Consider the following 12,691-nt stretch of genomic DNA (forward strand, 5'->3'; position numbering starts at 1 on the left):
GCAGGTGTAAAACCGCTGCGGTTTCCGCACAAAGAATTGACATGCTGCGGAAAATAAACTGCTGCGTTTCCGCGCGTTTTTTTCCGCAGCATGTGCACTGCGGTTTTTGTTTTCCATAGGTTAACATTGTACTGTACACCGCATGGAAAACTGCTGCGGATCCGCAGCAAAAACCGCAACGTGTGAATATAGCCTTAGGACTCAGGACCCAATTAGAACTTACGACCCTATTAGGACTCAGGACCCTATTGAGACTCGGGACTCTATTAGGACTCGGGACCCTATTAATTACTCAGAACCCTATAAGGACTCAGGACCCCATTATTACTCAGGACCCTATTAGGACTCAGGACCCTATTAGGACTTGGGACCCCATTAATACTCGGGACCCTATTATGACTCGGGACCCTATTAATTACTCAGGACCCTATAAGGCCTCAGGACTCTATTAGTACTCAGTAGTCTATAAGGACTAAGGATCCTATTAGGATTCGGGACCCTATTAATTACTCAGGACCCTATAAGGACTCAGGACCCCATTAGTACTCAGGACCCTATCAGGACTCAGGACCCTATTAGGACTTGGGACCCCATTAATACTTGGGACCCTATTATGACTCGGGACCCTATTAATTACTCAGGACCCTATAAGGACTCAGGACTCTATTAGTACTCAGTAGTCTATAAGGACTAAGGATCCTATTAGGACTCGGGACCCTATTAATTACTCAGGACCCTATAAGGACTCAGTAGTCTATTAGGACTCAGGATCCTATTAGGACTCAGGACCCTATTAGGACTTGGGACCCCATTAATACTTGGGACCCTATTATGTCTCGGGACCCTATAAATTACTCAGGACCCTATAAGGACTCAGGACTCTATTAGTACTCAGTAGTCTATAAGGACTAAGGATCCTATTAGGACTCGGGACCCTATTAATTACTCAGGACCTTATAAGGACTCAGTAGTCTATTAGGACTCAGGATCCTATTAGGACTCAGGACCCTATTAGGACTTGGGATCCCATTAATACTCGGGACCCTATTAGGACTCAGGACTCTATTAGGACACAGGACCCAATTAGGACTCGGGACCCCATTAAGACTCAGTGCCCTATTTAAAAACAACAACATATACCACACACTATACATTTTGCGGTGACCCTTTGCGATGAAATGGAGATTATTCTACACTATCCTATACAATTGTAATTAGCTTTGCAGATATATAGGAACCCTGTATACATTTATCATATAGCCATGGAGCTTTTTCCTGCATTTCTGGAACATATAGGGCATACAATACATAGGGTACACATAGGGCAGTGCGCCAGGTGAGGAAAGATAGTGGGAAACACCATGAAATCATGTAACATCATTTAATTGTTGATAGCCAGTAAAAGGTATCATACCTACAGGCTCATTATTCCGTTTCCCCTGAGAGCCTTGACTTTGGGATGTGTTGGGCCAGCACATCCAGTTTTGCCTCTGTGTGCACTAATGGTGGAGTCAGGCAGTTTATGGACTCTCAGCCCTAATGCCATTATATAACCGAATAGTCAGCCTGTCCCTAATAAAAAATGGCTGATAACAGGGAACAATAGCCACAGCTAATGGAGAGAATCACATAAAGTCCATTGTCATTGCCTGGTGAAGAGCCTGCAGAGTTTTCTGCTGATTTCCACATCCTCCTCAGATAATCATACTGTACAGCGTCTGTGGCACTTTATTGGTAATCTGCAGAGCGGCGGCATCCCCTGAGTTTGCTGTCACTTGTAGTTCCACAGCAGTGGAGGTGCCCGATGCCCGGTGAGGTGTGGCGTCCTACATCCCTCCGGTACCTGCCGCTGTGTGCGCAGCAACAAGTGTCCGCCGGCGGCTCCTCCGCTGGTATGTGCAGCATGTGCTGGCGTCACCGGCGGCGGGGAGGAGGAGGAGGAGGGCGCACTCACTGCCGAGGTTACTGCCGGGGGCTTACCGGAGACACAGGGAGGGGAAGAGGGGGACATGAAACGGAGGGAGAGATTGGGACATAAGAGGAGGGATGGAGATAGAGGAAAGGTGGGAACATGAGACACAGAGGGAGGAGAGCCCTCAGCGCCACTCTCTCTATATAAGAAAGAGTTCCGTGCCCTCCACAGCAGCGCACAGGACCAGCACCACCGTGATCGCCTACTATAACGCTCATCATCCCTGGGAGCTTCTCCCAAGACACAGGTGAGACTATTGGCTGTATGTGTCTCCATTGCTGGGCTACATGTGAGCGCAGGGCTACAAGGACAGGCAGTGCACAGTGTGGCAGAGGTCCCATGGCAGGTGCAGGACTTTCAGGCGACCTCTCTAGTCCTTGGTGACTTGGTTTCCCTCTTTTTTGGTTATTTGCACCCATCACTTAACTGTTTCATTTATTCCAAGTCTCGTGTTCCTGGAGATGCCCAGGAGGGCAGCCCTGTATAGAGGCACCACAGCAGCAGGCATCAGGTGGGTGGTCTGTCAGCTGCTTCTTGGCTGGTCTCCTCTGTGCAAGCTGCTCTCTGCTTTCAGCTCTTGTGTCTCACAGCTAAACTGTCTGTGTTTGCCCCAAATCTTCCAAGCACACCCCAATGTCTGTGTTGTCCTGCATGCATCTCCCATCTGTCCTCCATGCCAGCGCCGATGATATAGGACTGTATTACAGACAGGTGTCCTGGGAAGAAGCCTCATCTCATCCCGTGGCACCCTGGCCATGATGGACGGAGGTCAGCTGTTATAGGACGTGGTCTCGCCCTAAGACTTGAATCCTCAGCCACCTTTCACGCATTGATAATTCAGGATGGAGGTAAATAATTATGTGAGGGTTGTGATCCGTACCTTGGGAATTTAGGATTTGCCAGAATATTTTTCGTTTTAGCCTATTGGCATGTAACACATGACCCTCAGCTCTGTGGCATAAGTGATTGATCAATGTGAAATGATGTTTGCACCTGGGACATTTGTGGTTGACTTCTGCTGGATTACACTTTTCTTCACTGTCTATTGTTGGCAAGGCTTGAGATGAACTTTTGCCAGAAATACCTTTTCACTATCTGTAATCTCCTGTCAAATTAAATACAAGTTTTATGTTCCTAGCCAATGAACACTGTTCTGTTTCATCCAGCATAAGAATGGACAAGACATATAGAGGCTATGGATGAACCAATATACTGATAACTGTGCTGTAGGCTTTATTACACAGGATTTATAGCACCGATTTTTGTGTTTCAGGGTCTTTAGTCTTTGCCGATGACCAAATACCAATAACTCTTAGAACCCAGTATATCTTAATTAGAAATGGTGGGTCTCTACACATTGGGTCCTCCCAGTGTCCCTATAACTCTGATGCAACTATATCTCTGTATGGAAAGTCCACCGAGGGGGAGGACATAGGTGACTTTGGGAAGAAATTTATTGGTGTAGATGAAGGAGGAATATTGGAACTACATGGAAGAAGACCTTTATCATGGACACAGTTAGATGCAACTTTGCATCCTGGTGGCCTCCGGTATGGATCATACAAATGGGAAAAACACTGGGGAAGCCGGGGTATCAATATAAGGATTATTGATCCAGAGACTGGTCATGTTGAAGCCGCTGAAAGGTTTGATACCCACATGTTTCTGGAAGAAGGACGGAGACTGGAAGATTTCTTGTCCAAACAGAGTCCTGGTAAGGTGGTGGCCGCAGCAGTCGGAGACTCGGCTGCAAAGAGTCTAAGTCCAGATGTAAGAAGATACCTGAGAGAAGTTCTGAGCAGCAGATACGTTTATCATCTAGGCTACAGGTAACCTTATATGACCTACGTTTCGTAAATGCATGCCGCCCGATGTCTATCTGTTATGAAATGAATTGTCTGCCTGGGTTATATGTATGTGTTCTTTTGATCTTAGTCAAAGATAGGTCACTTATAGGAACCAGTTTGTGTGGAACTACAAGTTCCATCAAGCTATGGTCTATAGTTACAAAATAGCTGGAGATAAATTACTGCAGTTAATGGAGTGTGGGTTAGATAGGGTTGTTTGACTTGGGATGAGTTTTCTCTTACATTTCCGAACAAACATGAATGGTTATAGTTTGGTGGTTTAGGCTCAGTTCACACTTGGATCATGTTTTTTTCTCATGGATCCATTTTGTTTGGAGTAAAAGTGTAAGAATAATAGATCCTATTGAATAAGATTAATTTCAGCTGAATCAGATGTCAGGATTTCTTTTCACTGTGTAGAATAGTATAGAGGCCGAGGCCATTCTACCCTCCCATAAAAACTGGGAACTTGAATCCCACTGGTTGGAAGAAATCCCATTGTAAGGAATGGGGATGTGTGGCTAAATGTTATTTTTGGGGAGATATGACAGCACATACAAATGTAGATAAAAATGAATATGAACTGAACACCCACCCACCCATTGCACCCACATTTTGCTAGAATTGACCTGATTTATAGGGGGGAAATAATGTCTATGCTTGACTGACCATTAAAACAACAATATACATTGCTGTATATTAATTTTTGTCTGTTTGGTTACAAAATATTTGGAAGCGTGTATATATGTAAAGTATATATATATAAGTCAGCTTAAAGGTTTGTGCAGATGACCCTAGTTTCTGTCCGAGTGTGACCAGGTGGAAAAAATTTGCACCTTGCACAATTTGTCTCTGATTATCATATTGCATTCGGCCATTCAAGTCTATGGTCTGTGAAAAAAATTGTACTGCACTCAGATGATGTCCGATTTCTGTCTGATTTTCACGAACTGACAGAATGAAGAAGATGGAGACCTTTTTTTTTTTATTCCCCACATCTGAGAAAAACAGATCCCACTCTGATCAGAGTCTACATAGCATAATCGGACCATTCTGGGTGCCACCTCCTAGGATGCTGTATTGTTGTGAGGTTTCAGTATGATTAGTTAGCTTGTAATGTCTATGCACTTGTCTTGAATATTTATAATCATGTCATAAGTCTATTGAGGCTATTAGTGAAGTTTCCCGGAGCTGAGGCATTCTCCATCCAGCCTTGGAGCTGGTGTAGAGGTTCTCCAGTAGAGCGTGTAGAGCAGGGGAGCCTACCATGGACAGCTCCTGGGCTGCTGATAAGCTATCAGGGGTAGTAGACTCTGTAAACACCAAGTTACCTGGAAGTCATATCTGTGTCTGAGAAATGACAGCAATGTGAGGAATGTGAGAAAGGAGTCAGGAGCGAGTCTACAATAATACCTGCTCAGGGTCTATTCACACTGCCATTACTTGCATCGCACTTTCCCTTATCACACAATTACACACTAATGTATTTTGCTCCAAATATTTACTTAGCATTGGATGAATTATAGGTTGAGCGGATCTGAAACACGCAGGGAATTCCAAGGTTTTCTGTTCTTGTTTGCTTATAATAATTTCCCACACTGACAGACTAATCCTATGGAAGTTTAAGTATTAATTATCCATTTTATACAATATTGAGTACATATATGGTGCTGTATGAGAGAAACATCTGCGTGGCATAGAGATGAATTCTCTATTATTCTAGTATTTTAAACCATATGAACTTATTTTATGATAGTAAAGGGAGTCTGTCAGTAGGATCATCCCTCGACGTTCTGTAGCCTACATGCTCCTATAGGGGGCTTAGGAGGACTGATCTTACTGACAGATTCCCTTTAATAACATGCAATAATGTCTGATGTCCTTTATGTTTTATAGTGATGTGATCATTTTTATGGTTTTTTTTTTAGACAGCCATGGGCATTGGTTGGCATTTTAGGAGAAGGCCCATTAAAAGTAAATGAGGACAGAAAACACTATGAATCCAATGGTACAACTGGACTGGCGATTGCAACGCGAGAGTTTCAGACTTATGGAGGGCTCCATTTTACAGTTACTGCCTACAGCGGGTGGATAAAAGGTAACAAGATACTGTCACGTACACCTAACTTTTTATTGTTTTCTTGAATGCAGAACATGTTGGCATTCTATAATATCTATATGAACATAGATCGATATGCCGGCTGACAGATTTCCAATAATTGCCCTTGTAATTGTCTATATATTAGGGAGAAATACCATTGTACACACAGTCTAAAGTGAAAAGATGCCTCTCCTGTAGGATTCCGCCTAAGCAGTCATTTTCAGTTTGTACAGTAATATCCGGCACGTGTGATCTCGTTGTCCCGGGCCTTAACCCTTGTGCTCTCACCTATCAGGAGTTCCGCGGAATGGGTTCCGAGTGGCGGTGTCCAGGGGCATCGTCCTGACATTAGCCGATGATGTTACAAGTTGGTTGCCTGGTAACAGGATCGTCATTGCCAGCACTGATTACTCAATGTATCAAGCTGAAGAATTCAATCTGCTCCACTGCCCCGAATGTAAAAACAATCAGGTTAAAATTGATGGTAAGAAAATACTTTGTAAAGTCTCAGCTTAAAATCATGAATCATTCTTATTTTCACAGGGCAGTATCTTCATTATATCTATCAGGAAATCATCTGCATTTTTAACATATTTTTATGTTATATAATTAATTACTATTAGACGGAATATCACTTCTATTAAAAATGGCGCCATTTATTCTCATCAAGGCAATTCATTCTCAGTTCACCATGTGCTCCATATCTTACCACATGTACCTGATATATAATTACATGTAGCCCCCCGTTATTGGAAATGATTGTAGACTTTAGATCTGTTTCACTGTATATATCAATTCATATATTCATTAAATATAAGACCTAAACAAACACAGAGATTCTGAATATGTTCTGTTCACCTCCAATACTGCACAATAGCTATACATAAGGTATATAAATTATAAAACATTGTATGTTCGTACTGCCAGTTTTGGACTGTGGTGTTTTAGGCTATGTTCACACGATCCTTTTTTTGCTGCTGTTCCGCAGCGCTTTTCAGGCTGCGGATCCGCATCCTTTTTCCATGCAGGGTACAGTACAATGTTACCCTATGGAAAACAAAAACCGCTGTGCCCACTATCCTTTTTTTCTCAGGCAAATCCGCGCGGATTTGCCTGCAGAAAAAAAGAAGTACCATGTCACTTCTTTCTGCGGATTCAGCTCCTGTTTTCAACAGGCACCAATAGGAAAGTGCTGTTGAAAACCCGCAGAGGAATCTGCAGAAGAAACTGCAGGAAAATCAGCAGTGCAGTTTTGCACTGCGGGTTTTCCAAATCAGGACCTGAAAAAAAAAGGATCAAAAAAAGGATCGTGTGAACATGGCCTTAGACATTTTTTTATTGCTCTGCCTATAAAGTCAGTTTTGAAAGTGCAGTTTTTATATTGGCCACTAGATGGCATCACAAGAGACATTTACTTTTGGCTGGCGCTGTCTCTCTTTTCCACTTGCTGTGAAGATTTATTGTTATTAGCTTATACATTTTGATTGTATTACTGTATCAATAGCGGCTCAGTGGTTAGCACTGTTACTTTGCAGCGTTGGGGTCCTGGGTTCAAATCCCACCAAGGACAACATCTGCACGGAGTTTGTTTGTTTTCGCCTTGTTCCCCCATACTCTAAGGACATACTTGTAGGGAATTTAGATAGTGAGCCCCAATGGGAACAGTGTTGATGATGTCTGTAAAGCGCTGTGGAACTATTGGCGATGTATAATTGAGTAAAATAAATAAATAAAATGGTGTTCATAATCTCCAGTATGTAATCGTCAGCTGTCCTATAAGGCTAAGTGTTTGCTTACTTGTAGACCACGTTTCATATATTTTTTTTTTTTCAATGTAAAGAAATGCTGCCCAACCAGTCTAACCATACAGTCACGATCCCTGTGACCCAATGACTGGTACAGTATTCCAAAGTATGTGCAAGTAGTGTGTTTTAAGCTACTCTCGCTTTTGTTTTTGAGGAAACTTTCAAGTTATATATATCAAATTAAAATAAATATTGAGTGATTGCTTAATTTTAATACCGTTGTGAAATCTGTTCTCCAGGTTTCCCCCTGTACCTGCATATTGGAGAAGTGGTTGATGGCATTGATATGAGAGCAGAGGTCGGACTTCTCACACGGAATATTCGTATAGAGGGAGAAATGGAAGCCTCTTGTTATGGCCATAACCATTGCCAGTTCTTTAATTATGACACCTTTGGAGGCCAAGTTAAGGTAAAATATATTACTCATTCCCATTGGGCACGAGTGCTTTTCAGACTGCCAGTCTCCTTATTGTGGATGGTGAGGTGCCACGACGTAGACAGTTTTCATAGAATTGATCATATTCTGCACACTCCTTTTTACGGCTGCATCAGTCTGTAATTTAGCAGCATACAAGACTCATTGTGCACTTATGTGATTGATATTACACTGGGTTCAGGACATAAAAAAATAAATTAATGGAATTTAACTACAAATGGAATGATATTGCCCTGTCTGATGAGGCCTTGGTTTTATATTACAGTTTTTGTCCAGTACTTGGACAACCCCTTCTCAATCTTCATGTTTCCCTCTTGTAAAATACTAACAGTTACCCTCACCTCTGGTGCCAATCCAGTGGTGTAAGCACTGGCTTTCCCAGGGATTACATGACATTATGTCACACCATCCCTGTGGTCAATCACCCCTGGCATCACTCATCCAGCCGCCAGACAAATCACATACATCCAGAGGAAGCGAGAGCTGCAGCTCTCTCATAGCAATGTCACACGATCCTCGGGAGCGCCAGTCCCGACATTGCTGGACCGACGCCGGTGAGTAAACGTGTTATTAGTTAACAGGGATAAAATATAGGGATTGAGAAGGGTTTGTGTTGTCCGAGTAGTGGACTATCCTTTTAAGCTTGTCTGATGAGCCCCTAGAGAAAGGTTTGAGAAGCCATATCATAAACTACAACAGGATCAACTACCTTAATCTCAAAGTATATGAAATGCGTTAAATTGTTATGAACCAGGATTATTGTTGTACTACAGTCTCAATACCGTAATCTTGTAACTTCGATTATAGGTATACTGTCTACAAAAAGCAATTTGGACAATTTGTAAATTATTTGTTAGATTTTATTTTATTTTTTTAATAAAAATGTTAATTTATGTGTCCTCTTCTCTGTAGATTCAGAGACACTTTGCTTCAGTTCACCTGTCAGGAGTGGAGCTCACCAACATGGGGCAGCAGATATTAGGAAGTTACCCGGTGCATTTTCACATGACAGGAACTGTGGATGAGGAAGGTGGATATAACCCTCCAACGTACATTGACAATCTGGCCATCCATCACTGCTTTTCCCGATGTGTCGCTATTCATGGGACCAATGGTCTCTTGGTATGACCATACTAATAATTTTTCAGATATTTCTCTTTTGGACTGTGAGATATTTCTGTGTGTCATTAGATCAACTTAGTGTGACTTGTTTCCTATTCATCTGAATATTTCCTATTTCACGTGTTCTTTTGGCCTCTCTCTGGCTGTAATTACTGATGTTTGATAATTAGAGCGTACAGTTTATACTATAACCTTATGGTGTTTTCTTATTTTTGATGCATTTTTGTCTTCTTTTTCTCTAATTCCAGATAAGAGATACAATAGGCTATGACACACTTGGCCACTGCTTCTTCCTAGAAGATGGTGTGGAGCAAAAGAACACCTTCTACCATAATTTAGGATTGGTCACAAAGGCTGGCACTATCCTGCCTACTGATCGCAATGAGACCATGTGTCTGGCAATGCGGGAACATGTCTATGGAGATTATATCCCAGTGCCCAGTGCAGAATGCATGTAAGTTTTGAAAAATGCAATATTCTTATATATTGGTTTAATTTAAGTAATTAATGAACTAGTGCGAATAAAACTGATGAAATGTATTTATGTAACATAGTGTATAAAGTGTTAAATCATTGTGCATTAATAATCTGCACAAAAGAAGATTTTTACACTGCATACCGGCGTGGAGTACTTGGTAATATTTCTTACTATTTCTAGGGCCGTCAGTACATTTTGGATTTCGAACCCTAATAACAACCTAATTGGGAACGCCGCAGGAGGAGCACAGGTGAGTAGGAGCAACTTCACAGAATAATGTCTGATGCTATGATGGCTCCTGAAGAGTCCAGAGTTATCCAACAGTGATCGATGGTGTTACCCTTTCCGGCACATATGTTCTCACAATCGTTATTTGTTGGCCTCTACAGGATGTCGGTATATGGTTCATATTCCATCGAGTACCGTCTGGTCTTTCGGAGGGCTTATATCCAGAAGGGCATGCAGAATTTACTCCTCTGGGAATATTCCTCAACAACAGAGTACATTCCAACTTTAAGGCAAGTCTTACAATGGTACTGTATATACTCTGACATGTAGTCATTTTATAAATGTCATGTAACATAGCTTGTGATTTGTTTTCTTTCTTTAGGCTGGTTTATTTATTGGGAAAGGTGTAAAGACAACAGTGGCAAATGCCGAAAACCCTAGAGAATATCTAACAGTAGATAATGCTCGGTGAGTACTGAGTCATTACATTGCAAATAGCCTTTGTGCTACTCACAGTCGTGATAGCTGGTTTTCAGAAATGTTGTTACCTAACAGATATTGCTTAATTGGATTGGGGTACTTTCTGTATGTTTGGCGTAACTAGAGTTAAATTACGTTTTAATATTCCACAATTATGTATAATTCTGATATTCTTATGGACTTTCTACACTCCTTTCCACTAACACCGTACTTATTCGGGACAACACTTGGTTTCCGATGAATCCACAAAGAAATGTATCCAAGGTATCAGAGTGATCTCATAATCAATTCTTTATTGGTCAAAATAAAGAAAAGGCTAAGAAAAGTATAGTTTTAGCCACAGTATGTCCTATGTCACGCCAAGTTATAATTTGGTTATTTGCTTTTTACCTTGGTGCGTCACCGAAACATGTTGGAATAATAGAACCATTTTGGAGCACAAAATGCCTCTCATTTCCCACACAGCCCGTTCAACTCCTCTACTAAGCCAAGGTATTATGACAAACAATAGTTGTTATTCTCATATCTTGGCATGATAAAGGTCTAACTATGGCTGTAATGTCACTTTTCTTGGTTTGACTATGTATTTTGACCAATAAAGAATTGATCACTGGATCGCTTTGGTGGCTTGAATACTTTATATATAATTCTGATGTACTACTGATCTATTCTTATCAATTGTCTCTTCTCTCGTCAAGCTAAATGGTTTCATTTGTTTCTTAGTTTCCGTCCTCACCAGGATTCAGACCCAGCCAAGCCTCGAGTGCCCGCTCTCATTGACAGACTCATAGCCTTCAAGAACAATGATCATGGTGCATGGGCCAGGGGTGGTGACATAATATTCCGGAACTCAGGGTAAGATAATTATTAGTTGTTTTGTGAACAGATGTTACCATGATGAGGGTAACATTAAAAGCCTAGATGAACAAGAAAGATTTAACTACAGCAGCCAATCGGGTCACTGGATTTCCAAATTACGCATTAATCAGGAGTTATTACCTTACAATATAGAGAGCACAACCAGTTTTGGTCTGTGGATTAGATTACACCACTTACAAGAACTGGAATAAGATCGTTAGATAATGTATATAGCACACTTAAGGTACCGTCACACTCAGCGACGCTGCAGCGATATAGACAACGAGCCGATCAGCGTCGCTGTTTAATCGCTGTAGAGATGTCAAACACAGCAGCTCCAGAACGATGCAGGAGCGATCCTGTGACGTAACAGTGACTCACTTATCGTTCTCACAGGTCGTTAGCTCCATGTAAAACATTGCTGGCATCGTTGCTTTTGCTGTCAAACACGACGATACACGCCGATCTGACGACCAAATAAAGTTCTGAACTTCTAGCTCCGACCAGCGATATCACAGCGGGATCCAGATCGCTGCTGCGTGTCAAACACAACGAGATCGCTATCCAGGACGCTGCAACGTCACGGATCGTTGTCGTTCTCGTTGTAAAGTTGCTGAGTGTGAAGGTACCTTTACGGTGCATTTAGTGTTTGGTTACATTAGATTTACTTGTGTAAAACTTTGTGACTACTTTTACTTTATTTTGAAGTAACATGGGATGATAGACAGTGTGCCTAAAAGTCTCTTTTGGTCTTCAGTATTAGATTTTTGTAATTTTAGTGTTTGCTATTGTTGGAATAGTTTTTAGGTCAAAACTAGAGACTTATGACCAAAGTGCAAGTCTGAGGACTCATCCAGACATCAGTTTATCACGTCCGAGTTCTGTCCTTGTTTTTCACTGATAGAATTCATAACTATAATAGTCTTTGAGGCTGTTCACATGTTTGTGTATGCTCACAGACCGAGAGATCTGCACAAAATCAAGGAGACATGTCCGATTTTGATCCGTCTCGGATCATCTGACCAACGCAAGTCTATAGGTCCATGAAAAAAGTGGACATCTTTCCGAAGCCCTCCGTATTCTGTCTGTTTTTCGATACGGAAAGGTTGACAAACCTCCATTTTTTCTTTTTGTCATCTGAGAAAAGCTGATGAAACTTTGATAACGCAGACCATTTTTTTGCACATGAGAAAAATCACTGACATGTGAATGAGCCTTTATTGTGATTATCAGCCCACACACAGAGACAAGTCTACTACGGAGTTTCCTTGCTCTAATGTTATGACCGTTCTGCTCTTCTAGGTTTTCAGACAATGGAATTGGACTTACACTAGCCAGGTAATAGTCCATTTATCGTGAGATAA

At 41.6% G+C, this 12,691-nt stretch overlaps 2 protein-coding genes across 5 annotated transcripts in view; both read left to right on the top strand.

Annotated features, from left to right (window-relative positions):
- The window catches only part of LOC143775402 (cell surface hyaluronidase CEMIP2-like), a 123,693-nt gene that overhangs the window by 77,141 nt on the left and 33,861 nt on the right, over positions 1-12,691 (top strand). For all 4 annotated transcript variants that reach the window (XM_077263506.1, XM_077263505.1, XM_077263507.1 and 1 more), the window contains 12 exons: positions 2,680-2,820; positions 3,246-3,801; positions 5,748-5,917; positions 6,216-6,404; positions 7,965-8,134; positions 9,074-9,283; positions 9,532-9,737; positions 9,942-10,011; positions 10,151-10,279; positions 10,372-10,457; positions 11,193-11,324; positions 12,630-12,665. In XM_077263506.1, coding sequence (XP_077119621.1) covers positions 2,680-2,820; positions 3,246-3,801; positions 5,748-5,917; positions 6,216-6,404; positions 7,965-8,134; positions 9,074-9,283; positions 9,532-9,737; positions 9,942-10,011; positions 10,151-10,279; positions 10,372-10,457; positions 11,193-11,324; positions 12,630-12,665 — 2,095 coding nt within the window. The remainder of the gene's footprint in view (positions 1-2,679; positions 2,821-3,245; positions 3,802-5,747; positions 5,918-6,215; positions 6,405-7,964; positions 8,135-9,073; positions 9,284-9,531; positions 9,738-9,941; positions 10,012-10,150; positions 10,280-10,371; positions 10,458-11,192; positions 11,325-12,629; positions 12,666-12,691) is intronic.
- Positions 2,084-12,691, top strand: part of CEMIP (cell migration inducing hyaluronidase 1) — a 133,838-nt gene continuing 123,230 nt past the window's right edge. Inside the window, exon 1 of the mRNA XM_077263509.1 lies at positions 2,084-2,219. The gene's annotated coding sequence lies outside the window, so the exon portion shown is untranslated. The remainder of the gene's footprint in view (positions 2,220-12,691) is intronic.

Source organism: Ranitomeya variabilis, chromosome 5, assembly GCF_051348905.1.
Source record: "Ranitomeya variabilis isolate aRanVar5 chromosome 5, aRanVar5.hap1, whole genome shotgun sequence".
NCBI classification, from domain to species: domain Eukaryota; kingdom Metazoa; phylum Chordata; class Amphibia; order Anura; family Dendrobatidae; genus Ranitomeya; species Ranitomeya variabilis.